This window comes from Helianthus annuus, chromosome 9 (assembly GCF_002127325.2).
Source record: "Helianthus annuus cultivar XRQ/B chromosome 9, HanXRQr2.0-SUNRISE, whole genome shotgun sequence".
NCBI lineage: Eukaryota > Viridiplantae > Streptophyta > Magnoliopsida > Asterales > Asteraceae > Helianthus > Helianthus annuus.
In genome coordinates, this window is record NC_035441.2 from 98,006,603 (window position 1) to 98,031,659 (window position 25,057).

Consider the following 25,057-nt stretch of genomic DNA (forward strand, 5'->3'; position numbering starts at 1 on the left):
GACGGGGAAAATGAAAACCGGTATCGGTTCCGAACATACCCTGTATGGTATCGGTTCAGTACCCGTACGGTACCGGTATTTGAGGATAAAACCAGTACTATACCGGTATCAAAAATGTCAAAAGACGGTACCGAATCGATACAAAAAATGTACCATGTTTGGTAAATTCGGTATCGATACCGGTTCAGTACCGGTACCCAATACCATTTACTCATCTCCAGGTGATGTTGTTGTTATAATATTAAAATAAAAAAAATAAAAGAAAAAAAACACTAAAGTAAAAAACTATAAAAAGAAAAAGGAAAAGAAAAAAGAAATCAAAGAAAAAAAAGGAAAAAAAATGTAAATAGTACTATTCATCAACACTTTCGATTCATATATATAATATAAAATATGTATATAATATAATAACTTCTACCTTTTTAATATTTGTAAATTTACATAAAAAAACACATTATAGTTCTATATTTTATTTAAGTTAGTAATATATTTGTGTTTTAAGATTTTAAATTATGTGTGACGTCATCCAATTTTAAGTGCGAAATGTCTAACCGGCCCAACAGTGGACCGGCATATCAGCTGGTTCAACGAGCGGTCCAGTTATGAAAACATTGATAAGTTAGTCAACACACTTGCTTAAACCAGAAAATCCAAAAATCCAAAACTCTGAAATATCAAAGGCTTAGTCCAACAAATATCATACCATCAATAAACTTGCATACAAATTGACTAGACCCCTGATGAACGTCTCCTAAATAATTCTGTTATACAAGCACCACCAATAAAGACTAAAATGTGTATTTCAACTGGTATCGACGAAGCCAATCTTCACCTTTCTCATAATAATCGTTTTTGTTAAAAACCTGTCTTTGGAAATGCATAGTCGATGCAAAAGATGCCGCCCCAATCCACGCATCAAGCACAGCATCCGATGCTCTCAGAACCCGTATTGCGGTCCCACATGGCCTAATCATACGGATTCCCGCCTCTAAACGTTCACTCATCCCAGGGTAAAGACAGCTCCCACCCGTTATAAGGATTGAATTGGTCAAACCGTTACCCTCTTCCAATCTTTGACTTCTGGATTGCAGCCTCTGTATTGATACACCCACCATCTCATCTAACCCCGCCTGTTCAATTCCAATCAAATTCGGGTTAAAAAGAATCTCCGGGCACCTGAATCTCTCCACGCCGATTAGTATCTGGAAATCTTCCTTCGTTAATGGGCGAAAACGTGGCGGTTCGGTTCCAGATGAGCTGGCGTCTGGTTTTGGGAAAAATGTTGGGTCGATTTCCTGTCAATCCAAGGGTAAAACGGTCATTTTATCCCATACAAAACGATGTAAAAGGAGTGACAAAAAAACTAACCCGGAGTTTAGAAGAAACACGAGCCAGCTCGGTTTCATCCTCATTGGGTCCCTCATCTTCGTCATCATTATCTTTGCTCATTTTTTTATACAATTGCCAGTCTTCATCTTTGATTCCAAACGTATCCTCACCTTTTCCTCTGTCAAATGCTGCGGTTGTCAAAAGACGCATTCTTTCCTTTTGGGCAGCGTTCAGTCTCTCCCCACGGCCCACACCACCGGACACATTGTTGTTTTCGTTTCCATTGCCATTTGTTTTCTGTCGTTTTCGTTGTTCGACTTTTTCAGATAATTCTTTGTATTTGACCCGCAACTGCTCCATGTAAAGCTCCGGGTTCTCTCTACACAACCAGATAACAAAAGTAATAAATTATTAAAATATACACGTCTGTGTGAAGAGAGAAAAAAACATACAAGCGTCTTTGTTCGTCTTCCTTGTTACGCCTTTCGCGTTCCAACTCTTCTTCAAAACGTTTTTGTTTTGCTTTTTGCCGTCCTTCTGATGTTGTTTTAAGGAAAAGCTGTCTCTTCTTTTCCTTGACCTGTTGACCAAAAACCGTAAACGACTTTTAAAAGTGTCATCTCTACTTTATACCTTATTTTTAACAAGAAATAATATTATAGTTATTTACCTGGTCTGGTGTTAGCATGTTGTCGGGAATATCAATGAGGGTATACTTCTCCGAATTTGAAATCTCGGGTTTCTCCTCAACTTCCTCTTGTTCACCTTTAGCTTTCCTTAACGATTGCGTTACTTTAACAATGGCGGATTCGATTTCTTGCTTAGAGACATAACCGGTTTCAGCCAAGAAAGATGGAATGTCGTTTCCATTTACTTGTCTCAGTTGTTGTATAAGAAACTCTAAACCCTTTAGTTCATTTTCTAATTCATTTATTTTTGAAGATCTTTTTGCTTCTGCCATTTCCCTCAACCTTTGACCCTGTCTTTCCTTCAAAGCCGCTTTTCTCGCGAGTTCCTCTTCTGAAGGCGGCTCTTCAACCGGCGTTGGGGTCCACGGAAGTTGCCAACATCTGGTCTTCTCTTCAGCTTCTTTCGCCCCTTTCTTTAACACGTAATTTACGTTTAAAAAAATATGTATTAGAAAAGAGTGTGTGTGTGTGTGTGTATAAGGATCCCGTTCACCTGAGAACCACCCCGACTTGCGAGAACTGTGAGAACTCGGGTGGAAATTCTACTTCCCGTGCGAGTTTTTCAATCAAATTTTGTACAAACGTAAATGAACATCTAACTAAGACATCTGTGAAAAAATAAAATAAAATTGTCGAGCCGGCACATATTCGACATGTAAGTTTGTCTTACACACTGATGTAAATTTGTTTTACAAAACCGGTGACGTCACCGGTAAATTTTCAACGGTGATGTAAATTTTCGCAGCCGACTTTTTTTTCCTGAAACAGTTGATTTTTTTAAACTGTTTGGGAAAAAAATTTGAAAAAACTTTTTTTGGCCTAGTTCGCACGGTTCTCTCAACTCAAGGTGGCTCTCATTTTACCATTTCCCTACATGTATAAGGAAAGGACAATAAGAAAACTCTTAATGAGTTCATAAAAACTCAAGAAACTCAATCTCCACCATCCATCTAGAAATCCTATGGTTGAGATTGCATGTTACAAAAAGTCATGGCTATAGAACTCGCTAGGCGCTCGTCGGCCGGTGAGGTGGGGACTAGTGATTAATCGGGATTAATCGGATCGGACTTTTTATGTATAATTTTAAGTTTTATACATATATACACATTTTTACACGTACTTTTTTTAAGTAGACAATTTTCGACCGGAATCTGGCAGGTTTTGGCGGGAATCTGTGATTTTTTTCGATTTTTGCCTATTTTTTCCTGATTTTTTGCTGGCCAACTAGGGCCGATTCGAGCCGACTAGAGCCAATTAGGGCCGAATAGGGCCAACTAGCGATTAATGGACTGATTAACGAAAAAATTAATCAGTAGAGGGCCGATTAGCGATTAATCGGCTCACGATTTTTACTACACTGCAAAAAGTAACTTTTCAGAAACATGCCACAGATTGACAAACGTACGTGTAACAACTTTTTGCTTTTCCACTTTTTCACTGTCTGACACACTGACATGTAACAAGTTTGTCTGTTACGCTAATTTTTTTTCTATAAAAACATGTAACATGTTTTTTTACATGCACTACACATTGAAAACTTGTAAAATTTAAGTTCGAAAATGTTACACTTCGTAAAACCTGCAAAATTTGCTGTTGAAAACCAAAAAATTGAAACATCTGATGCTACACCTATATGTAAATGGCGAAAAAGGTGCAACATATTAACTCTCTCTCTTGAAAAAAGTTGTTACATGTCAGAATTCTGAAAAAGGTTGTAACACATAGCAAAATTGTGTCCATGGATTGGGTTTGTTGAGTTTTTTGAACTCACAGGTGTTTTTCCTCTATAATTGCCATATATATATATATATGTGGTAGGATCAAATAAAAAGTTAATTTTGCCTAAGTAGGATAAGAAGGGATCTTAACCTTTCATTTTTCAACTCAAGGTAGTTCTCGTTTTACCTTTCCCTATGTGTGTGTGTAAGGGTAGGATCAACTAAAAAAAAACAAAAAGTTGTGTTGTATTTCTATGTTGTATAGCTTTTTTGTGCTGGATTTTTTATACTATACTTTTGTGCTACATTTTTTGTGCTGGATTTTTTATACTAGATTTTTTTAACTAGATTTTTTTTGTGCTATATTTATTTGTCCCGGATTTTTTTTGGCTAGATTTTTTGTGTTGCATTTTTTGAGAAAACAAAAGGGTGAAAGTTTGTGTTTTAAGACCAAAATGCCATTCCATCCTACTTATAAGTAGTGCCACATGTCATCTCCACAATCCTTCTTAGGCTACTTAGGCAAAACCCACTTTTTAGTGGATCCTTCCCCTATATATAGATAGATATAGATATAAGATAGATGAGGGTAATGCCTGAAATAATCTAACTTCAGAAGCATAATCTAGAGTGATGTAACAATGTTCCATCTTTAAATCTTCTACTTTCTCCCATGTAAGCCTCTGCCTGTTTCGAGCGATTTAAAAATGACAAAAAATAATTAAAAAAAATCCAAATAATATTTAAAAAAAAACAAAAGAAAGGCTATCCATACATGTGGTGAGGATACTTAAGTGAAAGAAGTTGCTTTAGGTAATCGGTGACATGATAACCACCAACATTGGTACGGCAGCACGCTTCATAAACAGGCTCTCCATTAATAAACTGGGTTAACACAAAATAAATAAGTAACAGATTTGTTGGCAATAATCACAATGACATATACGGAGCATAAGCTTAAATTGCATACTGGGATCACATGGCTTGTGGTAAATCCTGAACAAATTGCAAGACCATCTCTATCACAAATTCCAAGTTTCTGATTGTACTTATAGCTGAAAGCAGCATCAACACCAAAAGCTGCGAAAAAAAATCGGTTAAAATATAGTGAAATAATGAAAAATGATTAAAAAAAACATACGTGTGTGATGATTTTATACCTATAGAAGGAACTCCGTACGTCTCGAATAAAAGTTCAGCCATTTTACTACGTGAGTGTACGGGGTTGCATGCGCATTCGGTAATGAGGATGGGATGATTAATCTGTTCTGCCATCAATGACCGAAAAACAAACAGTTTGTCAGCAAATGAAACATGTTACATTTAATGACAAGCACAAAATAGGTATGAAAATGTACCGGAGCTTCATCTGCACCCAATCTATCGAATGCAAAGTCGAGAATCTACAAGGGAATGAAACGAAGGCTATAGAAGTCATTAACCATAAGACAAGGTGACAAACATTACACAATGTAAAACATTCAACCCGGGATTATGCAATGCTAAGTAAAGTACTTCAACAGCGCAGGATCATAGCAAACTGAAACAAGCTTACATATTCCATAATCTCAAACTGGAAGACCACATCATTATCAAACGCTGAGCGTGGCCCAGAACGAGTGCAGTCAAAGTACTTCAACAGCGCAGGATCATGGTCACCAACAATCGTTACTGTTTCACCTGCACAAGAAACAGAACAGATGTTATCCACAGAGAAAATTTTCCCAAATTGTCATCAACGCTGCTAAACTGATGCAACCCTTTGAGCAGGTTAAGACTCCAAAAAACAAAGATAAGAAAAAAAGACTAAAAATACTTGTGATCCAATTTTTCTTCTTACTTCATTAAACTCAAAATCAGTCTTAAACATGGGCGGATCTACCTTGAAGAGACCGGGTTCCCAGGAACCCAGTCGGTTTCGAATTATTAGTAAAAACTTATATAGAAAATATAAAGTGAACCCATAAATAAATTATAAGTGAACCCATAACCCAAAATCTGAAGTGTTAAATTGGTTCTGCGCTCCTTTTCTAATCATGTGAACTGAAGTTCGATTCTTGTCCCGTGCATTTCTTCTTTAAGTTTTTAGAACTGTTTTTAAAATTCAAAATACGTTGCTAATAATAATCCAATGTCTGCACTTAGCATATCCATATCTAATAATAATCTAGCAGTAGCACTAGCAGTCCAATGGTAGGTGTGTTGTGTTTTAGGTGTTTGGTCTTGGGTTCCACAGGCTACATGGTGACAAAATCTCAGAAATAATCCCGCAATCAAGAATTTGGCCGTTCAAATAAAATCCATATATTCATGTAACGATGCTTATATTAATGGCACAAAGTTGTTTCTTTCTTTACAGTTTTTTTATGTTGGAAACGATAGTTTTTCAACCTTTTAACACTACGCAACGTGCGTGTTAGGTTTTACCTTTTTTTATATAAAGTTTCTATTGAGACATGCTTATTTCTTTCTACGTTTTTTTTTTATTATTTTGATAAAATTCGGTCTTTTCCTCGCTGCAGAGCGCCCTGCCAGTTATAGTTAAAGTAAAAACAACCCGCCTCTAACCTCTTCCATCGTTTATTCCTTCGCGTCGCTCCCCGTTCCAAAACAAAAAAAGGCCGACCCGAACCGTCGAACCGACCCGAAATTGTTAATGTTCGGTCCTATGACATTGGAGCGTTTAAAAAAGTGAACCCATTGAAAAAAAATCCTGGATCCGCCACTGGTCTTAAATACAAGATGCAAACAGGAACATGTAAACATGGAGATGTGATAAACATGGAAACGTGGAGTGTATAAAATGGTCTAACATTCAAACTAAATAATTTACTACCGAGATCATGAACATGTCATAGTTATTAAAGCAAGCATCCAGGAGCGCCTAGGCGCAAATAAAGCCCCGAGCCCTACAAATCGTCCTGAGTGCGCCTCACGCCTTTAATAACTATGGTTCATGTCATAGTTATTAAAGCGAGCGCCCAGACGCAAATAAAGCCCCGGGCCCAACAAATCGCCCTGAGTGCGCCTCGTGCCTTTAATAACTATGGTGCATGTGGGTAAATGGAAATGAAAACCATATGCATGCTAATTAACTAAATGGACGTGTATGTGATGCTGGGTCGGCTTGCCTGGTAACGAGGTGGGTTTAGGGTCGGTGACCCGTAATCCTGTATCATAAACCCATTCTGTAATATCCTTGACTAATATTGCTCTTATCTAATGTATTCAACCTACAATGTCATGCCCTATTCTTGGTTTAAAAACGAGTGAGGAACTCCGAGGCAATTTCGCCCCAAAGCCAAGACACAAGGCCCGCGCGGTGTGTATATAACCAAATAAGCTTTATTTGCAACCCGAAGCTGCATTATTACCTCTCATCTGTTTCACATAACAAACCTCCTACATACCCTAACTTTGACCAATTTGACCCAAAACTACATGATCCTATAACCAAATTTACAAAAAAAAAAACTTATAATCAACAAAATATATCATCATCAAACAAACATGTCAATCTAAATACCTAATTATGAGTTAACAGTACCAGTAATTTTGTGACGAGGCCTCTGAACAATATTCCGAAAAACGATACGCGGTTCACTCTCTCCAGCCCATCTACAGCAACACACATGATCATTCAACTAATTCAAACACACATTACAAACATTTGAGCTTCAAATTAAACAAAACAAGTGCGAAATTGAGATTTACCCAATTCTGAAATAAGATGCGCCATTGTCGATTACGATTGGGCAGCTTGGAGGTATGAGATTGTAATCAGTTTGCCTCTCGGTTCGAGATATGAACGGCATTTCGTCTGATTGAATCGAGACTTTGATGGATAATAAAGTGTGCCCTAATTTCTTCAGCTGGAAGTTTCAAGCGGACACCAGTTCATCTTTCACCGGGTGCTAGCAGTGGACCGGCCGGTTTGTTTTAGACCGGGTTGATTTGATGAGTGAGCCTATTAGGCCCAATAGATGGACCAAATTGAGTACAATTTTTTTTTCATACGAGTTTGGGTATGAGTATGGGTATGATCGAGTATTATTAATAAAACAAGGTTTGGGTACGTGTATTCTACAAGAAAATGCATCATATTCATATCCTTTGGGTTCTTAACCGACTACACTATACTCAGGTTTGGTGCGGTCTTTGCCATTTACCGCCACCGAAATGGAAGTTCTCGGTTATGGAAAACCGTCAGCCGAAACCAAGCATCGGTTATGGTTAGTTTGGTTAAGCCACCAATTATGGTTCAGTTATAGTTACAATCAGTTAACTATTCCATATTGTTTTTGCAAGTTAATCGTTCCATCGGTTTGCATTGTTTTGTAGGTTTTGGAGTTCAATTTCCAAGTTTTGTAGTGTTTTAGAACTCCATTAGTAGTGTTTGCATTGGTTAACAAGTAACAACTCCAACTAATTAGGGATTGATCAACAATCGTTTGTCCGAAGTCTCTGATACAGCTCGAAAAATAGTCTAGCTCTAACACCACTAGTCAAGATCGGTTCTTGAACAAGAACACGAACAATGACCTCAAGTGAAAGGCAAAATCAATCAAGAGAACTGTGATCAGCCTTAACACAAATGGAAATCAAACATACAATGTACATAATCTGGTTTTTCTATAAATGTGAATCATGTCTAATTACATAGCACCAAGAGTTTTCGTATCACACTTACTACAAAATGACATCAAGTGTTCTATTTATAAGCTCGCTAATATGAAATATCATAACATACTAAGTCCTAGTATATTTCCTATACCTTTATACGAATTATATTTCTACATACGAAAAATCATATTTCATATAGCATTCTTCATACATATCTTGTGATCGACGTTAGATTGTTTATTGAATCAAGAAATACGATTTTGAGGTGTGTTGTATCAAGAAAACATAAGGGTTAGCTCAGCTTCGAGTAGAAAATTCAAAAAGGCATGGTTTTCTTATAAGAGTCTTGCACGAAAGATTTTGCATGGGCTCTTTACATATGATGATTTCAAAGTATACAAATGTATAAAGTTAGTATCTTGATATATTTCAGTCTTGCATTGTCACAACTGCCATTACAACTTGATTTAGGGTTTATGTGAAAAAGACAATAAGCATTCGCATTCGCATTCTTTTTTTTTTTTGGGAAAAGTCATAGTATTCGCGTAGATAGTATTCAGTATCGCATAGTTAGTATTAGTTATAGTATAGTATTCACACAAATAGTATTTGTTTGTAGTGTAGTATTTGTAAGAATAGTTTTCTCCTTTGTTCAATTTTCTTAATTTAGCTAGTTTCTAACTGAAAATCAAACTGTTTGACTTTTTGTTTGACTTTCAGTTCTAGCCATTATGGTCAAGTCAAAGTTCAATCCGAACTTTCCTATGTGATCGTAATAATATAAATATGATTCCCCTACGATCATACCTTCCGACAATCACGTTTAATAGGTGGAATGATGAGTCGAGCATATATGTATATATATGTATGTATGTATGTATGTATGTATGTATGTATGTATGTATGTATGTATGTATGTATGTATGTATGTATGTATGTATGTATGTATGTATGTATGTATGTATGTATGTATGTATGTATGTATGTATGTATGTATGTATGTATGTATGTATGTATGTATGTATGTATGTATGTATGTATGTATGTATGTATGTATGTATGTATGTATGTATGTATGTATGTATGTATAGGTACGGGATCAGGAGAAAACGCCCAAAAGTGTGAGAACGGTGAGAACGCATCCTGGCCCAACACGTGGCGCGAGATATGATCAGGGCGTGAGGTTTTTTTGTCTTTTCAATCTTCTTTTATTTTCCCAATTTATGCTGGTTCATTTTGGCGTCTAAGATTATTTTGGCGTTAATTGTGTTCATTAACTAACTGGCGTTGAATTAATTGTTTTTGTGTCACATAGATAATTTTTTTGGCGTTATAGCGTTTCTCTGGTCAAGTTTTTTGATGTTTTGTGGCGTTATATAATAATTCACTACGAGTCATTAATATTTTCTTAAGATTAAAATAAGACCAAATGTTTTTTATGGCGTTTAGTCAATTTTTTTGCGTTTAATACATTGACAAGGTGCTTTGCCAGCACCCGTTCTCACAGTTTTCATACTACTAGCATTTTGGTGTTTGTAGATTTTGGCGTTTTATATAATAATGTATTTTATTTGTAGAGAATTAGATAACAAACAACAGATAATTTGATAACAAAACAATATATAATGAAAAAGAAAAAAATTAAAAATGGTAATCTAAATTCTCATCCAAATCTTCACTGTCATCATCATCATCATCTTCTTGAATTTGTTTTGGCGTTTTGAACCTTTGAATACCTTAGCTAGATGCCAACTTTCCTACATAAACCCCGTCTTTTTAGACGAAGCTTGTTAGTGGCAGCCTGTTTTTTGGTGTGACATTCTTGTTTGGTGGCATGTCATTAAAGATCAACTCTTGCTTGATACTATTTAAAATAATGGAGTCCAAAATAACAATTTACACTTGTGTTGATCCCTTCATGCCATGCATATATTCATCAAGAACAAAGCTCACATGATGACATATCACTGTCATCTGTCTCTTTTTCTTGAATATTTGTCCATCTCATTCAGCAAAAGATTATAGACGTACCCACCTCAGAGAAGAATCCATTCATCGAAAGCTTTGCCATATGTGGTTTTTTTAACTATTTTTTTGGCGTTTAAAGTGAGTGGTTTCTAGGGAACATGGCGTTTGTTTTTCTGGGTGTGATCAATTCATTGTGTAGAGACCCCTCTCTTATAGGAGTTTTTTGGTGCGTAGTTTTGGTGTGGTTTTTTGTTATAATAAATGACAGTAATAAAGTAACCGTTTTTTCAGTTACTGTGTGTATTTACTGTTTTGTTCAGCTTTATCAGTTTCTAGGGTGATAGACTTCCCATCTTCCAAGTTTGCCGTTTTTTTTAATGGTGTTATGCAGACCAAGATGACAAAATACAATAACGGAGAAAATATTAAGCAGGAAAAATATTTTTTGTTATTTTTGGCGTTTTGTAAGCAATAACTTTTTGTAGTATTTTTTTGGCGTTTTGCAAATAAATAGAGAAATATATCATTTAATTATATTAAGAAAAAAAAAAGAAGATTACACAGAAGAAAACTAACAAAAAAAATTAAAACTCTTCGACAGAAGGTGCTTTATCCGAGAAGTATCCATCACTTGCGTCATCTTCTTCCTCGGAGTCTTCATCTAGACCTTCATCCATGTCATCTCCTTCACTTTCATCGACTTCTTGTTCCTGAAGATTCTGAAGCCTCCATTTGAACATGTCTTGCATTAACGCCATTTTTGAGTCCATGTCTGTGTTCAAACAAGTGGCATTATGCAATTCTTCCATGAACACAAGCTCCTGCTTTTGTCATGATGTTTTCAAGCAGGTAGTCTTACTGCTCTCCGCTGTCGTATATAACGGTGACTACTCACCATGTCTGTTTCATCATCAAAACACCATGATGTCATGACAGGGTCCGGCTTTCCATCTGCTTTGATTGGTCCAATTTTCCTTGTTAATGCTTTCATAAGCATATGTGTTTCATGACATTCGTTATCCAGAGCGATGCCAAGAGATAGGATACCCCCCTGTACCTCTTCTTCCATCTTCAAAATTGCCTTGATCGTCCTAACATACACCCTCCTTCTGTAGTCAAAATGCAGGACGAATCGCCTGATTGCCAGAGTGTATCTCCACCAAACGATAGTTGCCATTTTTGGCGTTTTGGTTAAATTGGCGTTTTTTGGTAAAAGATGTTTTTGCAGAAATGATAGATTGAAGTGATTATGGAAGCGATGTTTTACGTCGTTTATATAATGATGTTTTTGGCGCGTAATTTAGGAGGGAATTTCTTCTAATAAATGTTAATAACTGAATTTCAGTTAATGTGTTGTTTCCTCTTCCTGTAATCCCCAACGCGTTTTATCACTAATTTTTGGCATTTTGTATTTAATGGCGTTTTATTTTTTTGAATGGCGTGTTATCATTTTTGTTGGCGTTTTGAATTTGAGCGGTAAAAGACCTTTTTACCCTTAATGAAGCGCGTCCCACATAATAAAATTGATGTTGTTTATGAAAACGCCAACGCGCAATCTAGTCCATGGATTGTTTTGATCTGACGATCCATAAGCGTTCTCACCGTTCTCACACTTTCCCCCGTTTTCTCTAAATCCTACCCCTATATATATGTATATATATATATATATAAGGTCAAAACTAATAAATGTGCATTTTACGCTAATTGAACTTTAAGTTATCAATACCAAAAGTTTTGACATCATATCAGTAGTATGGGTTAATATAACATATTTTGACATTCTCAACTCATCATACTCAGTTTAGACCTCGATTCTATATTGAAAGTCAAGCAGTTTGACTATTGCATTGACTTTCGATTCTGACCCGTTTGGTCTACTTTGAAACCCAATCAAGGCATGTTTTGTGACCATAATATTATAGAGTATAACCCTCTGAGGTTATACATTATGGTCATAGAACCTTTCGACCATCTGATGTCGTGTTTACACAAATGACTAGTTTGTTATATATAATTATATAAACTAATCGAAATAGGTTTAAACCTTTCAAAATCATTCTAAATTAGAATTTTTGGTTAAATAATACATATTTAACGAGGCTTCGTACTCGGAAGGGTATATAACCACATTCTAACCGGTCAATGCTTAATGTAGTGAAATCGAACAATATTCTAAGTAGCGAGTCAAGTAATATAACTCACAAAAAGACTCGTGAACATTCTAACGGATATTTATATCTGCTTCAGTCTGGACTATAGAGCATTCAAGATAATCGTGCCTAGGATAAACAACCTGAAATATGGCTTTGCTTCAAAGAACTTAGTTGAACAGAATATTTGCTAAGCAATGGTAAATACTCTTAGCCTAGTTTTATATGAAAACTTGGGATACGGCCTTAGCCGCTTAGAACATTTATTATATAAATGGGCAAATGCTCTCATAAATATAAGAATCCGGTTTAATCTGTATTGCTTGAATAACATCAAAACTAGGGGTAATGGTACCGTGTCCGGGCGTCCCGACTCATCAAATAGGAATGACCATATAAATATGCGCATGGTAGTAGGCATACTCCCAGAAGACGTTGTATTAAAGGTGGTGTGTACCATCATCACATACCTACATAGATTTCTGCTACCCAGCTGTATTGACAATTGACAAAAAATCTATCCCAAAATGAATACTAAATGATTAACCCACAGGTTATCATAATACGTATAAAATGATTTTTAAACGAGTCAGTTAATTGTATTTACCAGCGAAAGCTAGCGTATTTTCAAAAGATTCAACCAGGGTTGAATGGCTTGGTCAAAAAGGAAAGCTTAGGAATTTGCAACTCCTCTGCTTAAAGACCTGTGATGTCCTTAAGCTCGCTTTTATTTCGGATCCTACTTGTGGGATATTGTATCAAACACTTATAAGTTTTATTTGATAAATTTGAACATTTATATTATTACTTTTAATCTTATCTTTCGTTGTATGATAAATTTGAACATTTATATTATTACTTTTAATCTTATCTTTCGTTGTATAATTGTGTAATTGTTATCAATCGTCACACATAAACCCACCAACCAGGCCCACCGGAAATCGGCGTGTGATAGGTTGGTATCAGAGCTTTAGTTTGAGCGAATTAGACACTAGCCTTTTGTGTCTAAACTCAAATATCACAAATGCAGATTCCTTAAATTCTGAGTCTAGGATTGAACCTAAGACCACTCCTATCTATATATAGTTATTGATTTTGCATTTTCAGAAAATGCTGCCAAGACTACGTGGAAGAGGAAAAGGTCACATGTGCGGAGGACCATCACGACCTCAACAATCCCACTCACACCATTCTAATGATTCATTCCATGCTTCTAACTAGCTAAACTCACCTCATCAGAGTCAGATATGACACCCCAGGAAAATCAGGAAAACAACACAACTTAACTAGCTTCCTCAGTAACCACACGCTAAATTTCGGGACGAAAATTCTCTTAACAGGGGGAGAATGTGACAACCCTCAAATTTACATGTAACCGTACAATCTATTAATGTTAATTAAAGTACTTGATGACTGTGCTGAATCATTTAACTGCTCTCTGATTACTATGTTATGCTTACATGTATTTGTTAACATACTAATAGTATACAGAAAAGTTACTAAATAGTCCGGTACGCCTTCCTGAGTGTTAAAAATTAAAAACGTTGCAAAAATATATATGTAGGATACTTTACGGAGTAATTAAGCACTTTAACGGAACAGTGTCAAACCGAACAACCGGACTTTACCCAAAACATGAAAATATTGCCAAGGACTTTGTTTACACTTTTCTAAGCTAGTTAGGGTCCCCGAACACCCTAACACCCTTTATATTAAATAACACATAAATATCCTAACTAATTGTCATTAGATTTCAACTAGATCTTAACCACACCATTACACCCCAACCCTTACCCCCCCTCTTCTACGGTTTGGTGGAATGGGGACACGCCCACTTTTTCTTGATTTTTTTATTAGCTCATGCTTAGTATCTAAAGGACACATTATATGTTGGGTAATAGTGAAATTTGGATTATAAGTTAACTCAAGAGTTAACCTTTCTCTCTCATTCACAAATCACCAACAACAAACTACTCCCCCCTCTCCTTCCTTTGTTCGGCTGCCATCATACCACCACCATATCATCACCTTCAAGCCCATTTCAAGCATTCTAATTACTTCCAAAGGTGTAAGAGATCATACAAGAGAGCTCGGTGCTTTCGGAATCTCAAGGACCTCACTACGTTGCTTTTATCCACCTCATTTATACTTTGATTCTTCCCTAGCCTCGAGCTAGTAGTAAGTGCCTCTAAACATCATTTTGATCTTGTTTATGGTGGTTAATAAGTGATTTAATGGCTGAAAATTAGAAACACTAAAGAACATAAAATAAAGTCTTGGACAAAAGATGAATAAGTTGGATAAAGAGAAGTTATGTGTGTAAATCATGTAGATCTTGTGTTGTTATGATTCTTGGTTGATTATCTGATGTTCTGCTGGTTAATATTGATGTTTGATGTTGTTATAATCACTAAAACATGCTAACAGAATCAATCGAACACGAACTAGGAAGTTAAAGACTGAAAACAGAATCTGTCCAAGCTTTACAGCCAACTTCAGTTGGCTGTAAACAGGTCATAAACTCAACAAAAAACTGATATTTTGAGTCTAAAATGTGTTATTATGAAATACGGTTCTAATGGCACTGGAATCATAATTTTTGGACTCTGTTTACTATTTTTAAAGTGTCATTTCGTAACAGCAGCTAGAGCTGCATTTTTCTGTTGAAAATATGCGTTTTGTTTTCTGTCATAACGTGAGTTCTGTGTAGAGTTAGATTATTAAAACTGTACTGTAGATGACAACTGAAGTATTTGTAATTACCCCACTGGAATTTCGTAAATCGGACTTACAATGAATTTTTAGTAAATTATTCCGTGGACTGCAGTCAGAAAATAATAAATCTGATTGCAATCCGGAAAATGAATTTTAACAAAATATTGGTGACGAATTGGATCCCGAGATTTTTACACAATAATATTTGGATCGTTTAAGGCTTCCTGTAAAAATTTGGGAATTTTTGGAACAAGATAACTATTTTATTAAAATCCCCGAAAACAGCCCGCTTTTGAATATTTAAGCTGAAGCGACATAAGTTGTAATTTGCGCGTCTAAATGTCGAGTATGCTATCTGTGAATGATCTAACATGTTATGAGTCAATAAAAGTGTTGTGTGCAATATCGTATGTTTGTTTATGAGTGAGAATATATGGGGAGCTTATATGGGCATAAACCGTTAAAGTGATGCATGTTATGTGTTAGATGCGTGTAGGAATTCTGTGCTCTACTTGAAAACCACTAAATGACTAACTGGTAATCATTATTAGGATGTGATTGACCGACCTTGACTGTTAGCTATAATTGAGAATCTAACCGAACAAACCGAGGTGAGTTCACACACTTTCTAAGGCATGGGATTCCCGGTGGTTTGGGAATGGGTTAAAGAATTTAAAAACGGAATCTACATATCTTACTTAAGTAGGATGTGTACGGCCATCCTCCTCGGGTAGGATGCCAGTATTAATCCTGTGTATTCTCTTTAGGAGAACTACGTATGTTCGTCCTCCTTGGGTAGGACAACAACCTTAAAACTTACTAGACAAAACTCTATCATAAGTCCCTCATTTTATATCGACTTAATCGCCGAGGCCAATGGCGAGCGGGTCATTAGTTAATAGCGCTATTAGGTTTAACAAACCTCACACCGTGCCAGTTGGATGGGCGTGTACTAATGGACTATGGCAAACCATCAGTGATGATAGACACTGATGTAGGGCACAACTGACTTGCGTAGTAGTCGATATCATACGGTCTAGTAGTTCACATGGGGAAGCCCCCACTAATCATGAACAGGGTATGGTAATAAAGAATGAGCTGGTTAAACTTTCTTTCAACTACGAGGTAACCCCCACGGCAATTACGCCAACGAAAGACAAACCACGTTTTCGGAAAACAACTTAAAACTAAACAACCAAACGTGAACTCACTCAACTTTGTTGTTGACTCGTTGTTACATGCCTTACAGGTCGCTAACTGCTTGGAGCTTGCACGAGGAAGGAGTCGTTGTGGTGTACGGACGGTTATGTCCCGTGTTTAATATTTAAATCATTATGAACTCATTAAACCTATGTGTTGAACTTTAAACTTATGAACTGCGAACTTATGTTTTGAACTTTACGTTTATGCTTCCGCTGTCTAAATTACAACTTGGTTAACTAGCTTTTGATCACCAATCATATTGTGGCTGGCTTTATTTACTTAAATACGTTGTTCAGTATGATTGGTGGCTTGATCCTGGTCACGTCACGCCTCCAAGCGGTGGTACTCCGCATGGTGGAATTTGGGGGTGTGACATCAGATACCTGGATATGATGACTCTGACCTAGAAATGCCTAACTCTGGAACCGAACGACACTCTATTGAATAGTCTAGTGATAATACTTCCTACCATGGTTCTCCCTATCACGGTCCAGATGAATGGAACCTATATTTCAACCAATTTACTTTCTACAACACCCCTATACACCAATCATTCACACATCCCCACACACCTTCCCAAGAACCACCTCAAACTCCACCACCTCCACCTGATGACGCCCCAGTATTACCCCACCAACTGGTGGAGCAATAACAAAGGAAGAACCGTACAAAACCAAGGATGTCAGTACGACCTGGAGTTCCTTCAAGCTCACTTCTTCCCCTTCCTCCTAGCCACTATGAACCAATGCAAGAGGATCCCCAAATGGGAGGACCCTCCAACCCAACTCCAACTCTAACTGCAGATACTGCACCACCCTGTTGTGATAACCCCATACCTGCTTACACAAACCCATCAGGGCACGATAACCCCATACCTCAGCAGCTATGGATTTTGCCAACACTGCTCCATCATACGACCCCTATTTACAGGCAGTCATACAAAACTCCTACTATCCACCACCATTTCCACCTACCTACCCTGGTTATCCTAACTATGCGTATCCAACCCTACACCTGGGTATCCAAACCCCAACCTTAGATATTCAGACCCTAGCTACTCCTATCCGGTTGTTCCGCAACCACAACCGCCAACTCCCGATATAATTACTCAGGCGATGGAAAGGACGAAAGAAATACAAAGACACGTGGAACGGAGTGAAAGAAGAACCAGCAAGATAGTTCGTAGACTTACAAGGTTGGTGAAAGGAAAAAGAGATGATTGAAGATTCTTTATATCTATTATTGTAATTTTATTTACATTCCAAAAGTCCAATAATGGACAATGTTTGTATCTTTAATTTCCAAAAGTCCTTATAGGACATTATATTGTAATCCAATGATTTAATGAAGTTAATTTCAAATTCCCTTTCTATTATTTGAATTGACCTGCTATAAACCAAAAATCTCCTTGATGATCTGTAACTCAAAATACAAATCGCAAGTCAACATAATGACAATAACGATAGTGATGGCAATGCGGTTTACACTGGCCGAGAAGGTGGAGGAGATAACCTCCGAACCTTGATAGCCGAAGAAGTCGGCAAAGCCATGGTCGAGTTTATGGCCAATTATAAAGGGCCAACATCAGCAAGTCCAGAATCTATTTCTATTCCCCAATCATTAACTCATAGATTCACACACAGAGTTCTCATTTCTCCTCATCTAAAAAGGAGAATAGTGAACCTAAACGTGTCGCTCGAAAGCAGCGCCTATATCCAAAAGATGGATGCTCCTAAAAATACTTCGTCTCATGCAAACCCCATGATTTCACCGGAGAAAAAGGAGCAATTGACGCCCTCAAGTGGCTAGACGAAATGGAAACGGTCATAGACATTAGCTGCGCTGAAAAGGACATTGTCAGGTACGTGTCCCAGTCTTTCAAAGAAGATGCATTGACATGGTGGAAGGCCATGATTCAAGCATCGGGAAAAGTCCATCTGTATAATATGGGATGGGAAAAGTTCGTGGAACTCATCCGCGAGACTTACTGCCCACCTCATGAGGTGGAGAAGATAGAGTCAGAATTCCTGAAGCTGACTATGAAGAACTTAGACTGAAGGAGATATTTGTCTAAGTACAACTCTCTGTCCCGATTGGTGCAATACCTTATTACCCCCGAGTCTAAGCGTATCGCGAGATACATTGGTGGCTTAGCACCAGAAATCAAGGGTATGGTGAAATCCTCGCACCCAGACAATTTTAGATCCGCTGTAGATCTATTGTTTTCCCTAACAGAGGATGAGATTTTGTTGAGGGCCACAAGGACTGAAATGAGCAACAAAATAAAGCAAGAAAACAAGTTTCCCTAGGATTCCAAGAGAGGTAGATTTGATTCAAAGAAGAATCAGTCAGGGACCAATGGTCCTAAACCGGAATGCAAAAAATTGCGGGAAAAGGCACTTTGGAAAGTGTAGGCTTGAATCACAAAGAAGTTGTGGTATATGCAAAAGGACAGGTCATAAGACACACGAGTGTCAAGACCTCAAGAATGTAGTTTGTTATGAATGCAGTGAAAAAAGCCACATTAGGACTAATTGTCCTAAGAATACCGGTGATGATAAAGCCAAGGCTAATGATGCGAAGAAAGGCAATGCTAGAGCCTTTCAGTTAACCGTAAGAGAGGCACTCAATGATGCCAAAGTCATAACGGGTACGTTTCTCGTTAATGATATTTTTGCAAGAGTCTTATTCGATTAAGGAGCTGATAAAAGTTTTGTAGCTCATAAATTCTGTAAATTATCAAATCTACTCTTAAAAGAACTAAGATTAACATATGAGGTTAAAATGGCCGATAGAAACATAGAAATAACTTCCAAAATCCTAGAGGGTTGTCTTATTACCATCTATAACCAATCTATTCCCATAAATCTCTTACCTATGACTCTTGCGGGATTCGATATAGTTTTAGGCATGGAGTGGTTATCCCATAATCAGGCCCGAATTGCATGCGATAAGAAACTGATCGAAATTAGATCCCCTTCCGGTGATTCACTCACCATTCATGGAAATCATTATTATGGATTACCTGATAAGGTATCCCTACTTAAGGCGTCCAAATGTCTGAGAAGAGATTGTGTCATCTACATGGCACAAGTAACCCTTGACAACCCCTAAGCCAAAGATTAATGATATTCCTATCATCTCTGAATTTCCAGAAGTATTTCCTGAAGACTTGCCTAGTCTGCCTCCAAACAGGCAAGTGGAGTTTAGGATAGATATACTCCCTGGCTCGGCTCCAATAGCCAAAGCCCCGTATCGTTTAGCACCAACGGAGATGAAGAAACTGAAGACTCAACTTGAAGAACTTTTGGAGAAAGGTTTTATTCAACGTAGCACTTCACTGAGCCCAAACATTCTCATGTGTGCTTGTTTCTTTAACGTTTCAATTCGTTTTTACTTTAGGAACCCTGCAAAGCACACAAGACACGATAATATACAAAACCAATGGTAAAACGACACAAAACGACTCAAATTATTATACAAACTATGCATGGATACAAATGTAATTTACATTACATCATGGGGCTTGTTAACCCGATAGATCTATCCTATTGTTCTGCGATCAGTGAAGACTAATGGTTACAAAACCGGATTTACACTGGACCTAAACTGGATTAACACCACAAGGGTTATCCGAACTCAACATGGTACCACAAAGGCTTCTCGGGGTCGCTGAACTGGATTAAATTTATGCGCACATAATAGATCTAATGATTCCATTCACTAACTATCATACCAAATGAGCAAACATGTATCTCCCCCTAGTATTTAAAAGCAAAAAAGTTTAAAAGAGGGGTCGTGAAACTCATAACGTGCGTTCCATGCAATGCAATGCTATAAAATTCAGTGTCCAATATATGTCCTTCCGACCTACAAGTGACCTAATCTAATAAGACGCTAAGGTCTAATTATGTGTTTCCTTTACACGTCTTTCACCAATCTTGTTAAGACTTTATATATTTTACGTTTCGAAAACGCTTGCATGTTATGATACGTTGATGAGTGATTATCCGAACAACCATACATGTCTATTACCACACATGTACATATGACTATGTATACTTGACATGTTCCCAGGATCTAGTCCCTTGTATAAAATCCGTGTCGGCTCACGATTGATCCGATTAATAAAAATATATTTTTATGTAAAAATCTGTTATTTTTATCTTGTGAAGCATCGTTCCACGAAATCGGTAAGTCGATTATGACAATAATATATACTTATCTTTTAATCTTCATAATTATATTTTTCTATGTTCGATGGATTGCTGATAATAATATCTTTAATATTATTCATGTTAATTTTCCGAAAACCCGTTGGTTGTCACAAACGTTTGGTTTATCTTTTGTGTATACATATATATACACACGCTTTTTCAATCAATGAGCACATATCACGTTATATATATATATATATACATATATGCTAAATACTTGTCCGTAAGCGTGTTAAAATATTTAATCACCCATATATATTCCTTAACATCTTATACTTAGCAAATAATCGATTTTCCGGAAAATAAATTTTTACGAAGACTTGGAAATATATATACTTTTACAACAGCTCGAATATATATATATATATATCTTTACACCAACATCGAAAATATAGATTTTTATAATCGAGTTGAATATATATTTATATTTTTACAATAACTCGGTATTATATATTTTTCACTTGAAATTTATAGATTTGAAAATACTTAGAAAAATTTTCCGGAACATCGTCGTTTTATTGAAAACCAGGATTTTATCGAAATAACCTATTTTATACTAAAATACTCCCATGTTTTAAAAACCTGTTTTCTACACAAAACCGTGTCTCGATTATTTTTCACCATTTCCTTGTTTTAACCAATAATTTATTACCTAAAACCCTTAATGATCTTATCATCAAGTTATAACTTTCCAAACTCAGATTATATTGTGTTAAAATATCTGTTAGAAATTATATTCACCATCTTTTCATGTTGATCTATATATTTCCACAAAATACATATATAACACATAATATGTGACAACTGGCACAAAACCGGTAAATTCCGTACAATTTAATTATTATTTAATATCTGCAATTATGTGCTTAAATGTCAACATTGCCTGATTACATACTATACATGTGAATTCATGCGCGTTTCTACTTCAAATATTGCTTTATGCATTACTGTTAGTGTTGCGTCAGAAAGACTAGTAAACTCACCGGTAAGACACGCTGTCTCAGCAACTTTGCAGAAAGCAGTCAGATAATGGAATTAGGACCTAGGAGTAGGTCCAACGTCTAAAATACATTAGAACCCAAGCATGGATACAAGGGTTAACTCACAAACTTCCCGGAAGCTAAACTATGCACTAAAAAGCACTTGAAACACACTTTAAATGTTGAATTTTACATATTTCTGCAATAATTCAGCTCTAATAAGCATTTTAACACTGAAATATCATGCAGAATTTATGTTTTATTGTCCAAATTAACTTACAAAGTGTCGGGAATTGAAAGTGTCACAAAAGGGTACATAAAAGACACTAAACGGCACAATTTAGCACTTTAACGAACCAGTATACAACCGAACAACCGAACACTACCCGAAACATCAAAATTATCCTAGAAGCATTGTTTTATTATTGCTGAGCTAGTTATGATCCCCGAACACCCTAACACACTATATAACACATCATATGCATAACACCTAATCATCACACTTGAAATCTAACTAGATTACATAACTTACCATTAAACACCAACTAGACCCCCCCCCCTCATGTTTACGGTCACAAGGGTGACCCCATGTAGGATCGTTTGCTGACCCGAACGAGTCGTTCAGAGGTTGACTCTTGCGTTTCAGATGCGGAATAATAAGAAATGCAAGTAGATATAGCTTGTTCTTTCTCCTAACTGCTTGTTTTATTGATTTGAAACGTTTTACAGCTCAATCTTCACACCGGCAGAGCTTCGGCATGGAATTCGACAACCACTACTAAGGACCGCTCAAACGACTCCTATATATAGGCAGTTGGGTCCGCTTATGTGTCACATGACCATAAGAGCGGACCACCTTAGTCCACATAAGCGGACCACAATTAACAAATGGGCGAACCATAACCCTAATGTCCCTATGAGCGGACCTAGCATATCAAACCTATACAAACTCCTGTTTTCTCGTATTACGTGCCCTATGCTATACATTACAACATAAGACCTGATCCTAGACACCTAGACGCAATCAACAGATGTAGTGCACTAACAGACTCCCCCTCAGATGTTGATGGAGTCGCCAATACACCTTGACAGCGAAACTGTGTTTTCATATCTTCAGTCTAGATCAATCTCTGGGCTTTATCTTCTTTCAATCTTCAGACTCCCCCTCTCGATTTACTGGCATTCTTTTGTTCTTCAGTAACATCTTCAGGAACATTGTCTGGCTTTAAAACACTCTAATTCTCTTGATCAAATCTCTTGATTCCTTAAGTTCATCAGCATCAACGGTTGAAGTAAACTTCAGGATCAGAAACTGACTTTACTCATGCTTTCAGGATTGATTTTCAGGATCGAAACTTGACTCTCTTCCATCAAAGATCTTCAGGAATCGAAACCTAGCTACCTGCACAATCTCAACCCCGAAATAAATTTTCTTTCACAAACATTTCAAACAATTGTGCACCAACACATGACTACTCTCATATGACTATGATGAACCACTCGAAGAAGGTAGATTAACAAAAACAGTTAGATTTACACAAACACTCCCCCTCAAATGCTGCTCATCATGTTTAACACTCGGAATTTTGAAAATCAGTTCTCCAACATCAGCTGTCGAAAATCTTTTTGACTTTTTCAAAATTTATGCTAAAGCACATATAAAATCTTTTTGGATTTTCAGAGAAAATGTACCTGACACTACTTGTAAACAAAAACATACAGAAATGAAATATTTACAAACAATATTTTTTTGTGAGTTCGTGTAAGAGGATCATATCAGTTTATGAGACCTATCACCAACACCGTTAAGCTTGATTTCATTTTAAGCTTTAAACAATTTACCTAGATTGTCAGTATGTTTGTCCTCTTAAATTCTCACACAGATTTCAATTGATTCGAGATACGATATTAATGTTTTAGAAACTTAAACTTGATTGTGTATCACTCCACTTGAATATACTCCCGTATCCAGATCCCAAATATTCAGTCTTACAGGTGAGTATACCACAGATGATATCTGTAAAGGGGTTAGGTGCGAAACAGTGAGAGCTCAGGTCAGAACTTCCGTTCAGCAGAGAGATGACGGCTCGACTTTTGGTGGGTCCCCTTTAGAGGATCTTTTGAATTTCAACAGCAGCGACTATCAATTTTATTGTTTCATCAGCATGCTGAGGGCTGCGCTTTTTCAAGCATATGCAGAAAGTATTATCCGGGGACTAGGTCAGAACTTCCATTCAGCAGAAGTCCCGGGATAATACCCCAGATATCACTGAGCATAAAGACCTAGTATCTCAGAATATGGGACCTTTCAAACAAGATTTCGGGGGTTACCCATATATTCAAGAATAGTTACCCACGAATCAAGCAAGTTTGAATTTAGGTTTATATCTCGTTTCAATTTACAATGTGCGAAAATCTACTGACACATCCGCAGTAAGATTGTTTATCACATTTTAACTTTACATTTCTTTAGCGTGCCGTGATAGTCCACTGATGTACTATCATTTCCTCTTTTTCGCAACAAAACTCTTTTTTTTATCATGTTTTTGGCTTTTTCAAATTTTCAAATGTTTTTGGATTTTCTAAAAATTCTACTCCCCCTAAAATGCAAACACATTTCAAAGGAAATCTGAAAACAACTAGACTCTAACCCAATAGAAACATGAAAAGTAAAACAAACTGTACAAAAACTTGACAACTGACATCGAATCTCATCAAATCGCCATTCACTAGGCATAAACAATCTGAACTCCCTCTATCACAAACCATTTTCTCATTTAGATTTCAAAACACTTAAGTTTGTTTTAATCGAAATGACTTTTCCGGAAAATGAATTTGTGTTGATAAAAACCATTTGTAGATTTATCATTTTTAAAACAGGGATGTGGTTCATCATCTTGTGCTTCTCTTGCCATGAATAGTAAATCAAGTACAATTTAATGTCCCTGATTTACCATTTGCATTTCAGAACCTTCTGTACCACTTGTAAAAATACAAACATCTCAAAATATAATCACAAATACCACTTGTAAGATCAAGATTACCACTTGAAGATACCCAAAAACTACCATTTGTAGGTTATGCTGTAGGAATAACACTTCTACAGAAACCTTTTTACCATTTTGTCGAATTATTCAGAAAGATGCCGATTCCTGCTTCTCAATTAACAACCTGGAAGCTTCGGCGTAGTCCTTTCACCTGTAAAAATTCAAACACTATCAAAATCTTTTAAACAAACTTTTCAAACACTAGAATGATGCCGATTCCTGATCCACGATATAAACTTGGGATCTCCGACATAGTCCTTTGACTATCATGGAAAACAGACTTCCATCCAAGTCTTCTCAGACTTGATGGCCTTCAGCTCTTGAGCCGTAGGATTGTATGTTGCCTTTTTAGTTGCGTAAAAATCTTTTACCCCCTTAGCTCTCCCACTCAACATTTTTCCAAATATCTTCTTAACAT

General features: G+C 36.7%; 1 protein-coding gene across 2 annotated transcripts; it reads right to left on the reverse strand.

Annotated features, from left to right (window-relative positions):
- Window positions 1-646: 646 nt before the first annotated feature.
- LOC110877941 (actin-related protein 5) lies at window positions 647-7,687 on the reverse strand. Of its 2 annotated transcripts, none has more exons than XM_022126171.2 (12): window positions 7,451-7,687; window positions 7,284-7,354; window positions 5,292-5,416; window positions 5,095-5,139; window positions 4,897-4,999; window positions 4,707-4,816; window positions 4,512-4,621; window positions 4,333-4,423; window positions 2,000-2,431; window positions 1,782-1,909; window positions 1,369-1,708; window positions 647-1,295 (listed from the first exon to the last, which is right to left on the reverse strand). In XM_022126171.2, exons 1-12 carry the CDS (start codon window positions 7,549-7,551, stop codon window positions 789-791), a joined length of 2,163 nt encoding a protein of 720 aa, XP_021981863.1. In that variant the 5' UTR covers window positions 7,552-7,687; the 3' UTR covers window positions 647-788. The 2 variants fall into 2 exon arrangements, with proteins under 2 accessions (XP_021981863.1, XP_021981864.1); XM_022126172.2 differs by having other exon boundaries at window positions 4,897-5,004; window positions 7,451-7,679.
- Window positions 7,688-25,057: the final 17,370 nt, after the last annotated feature.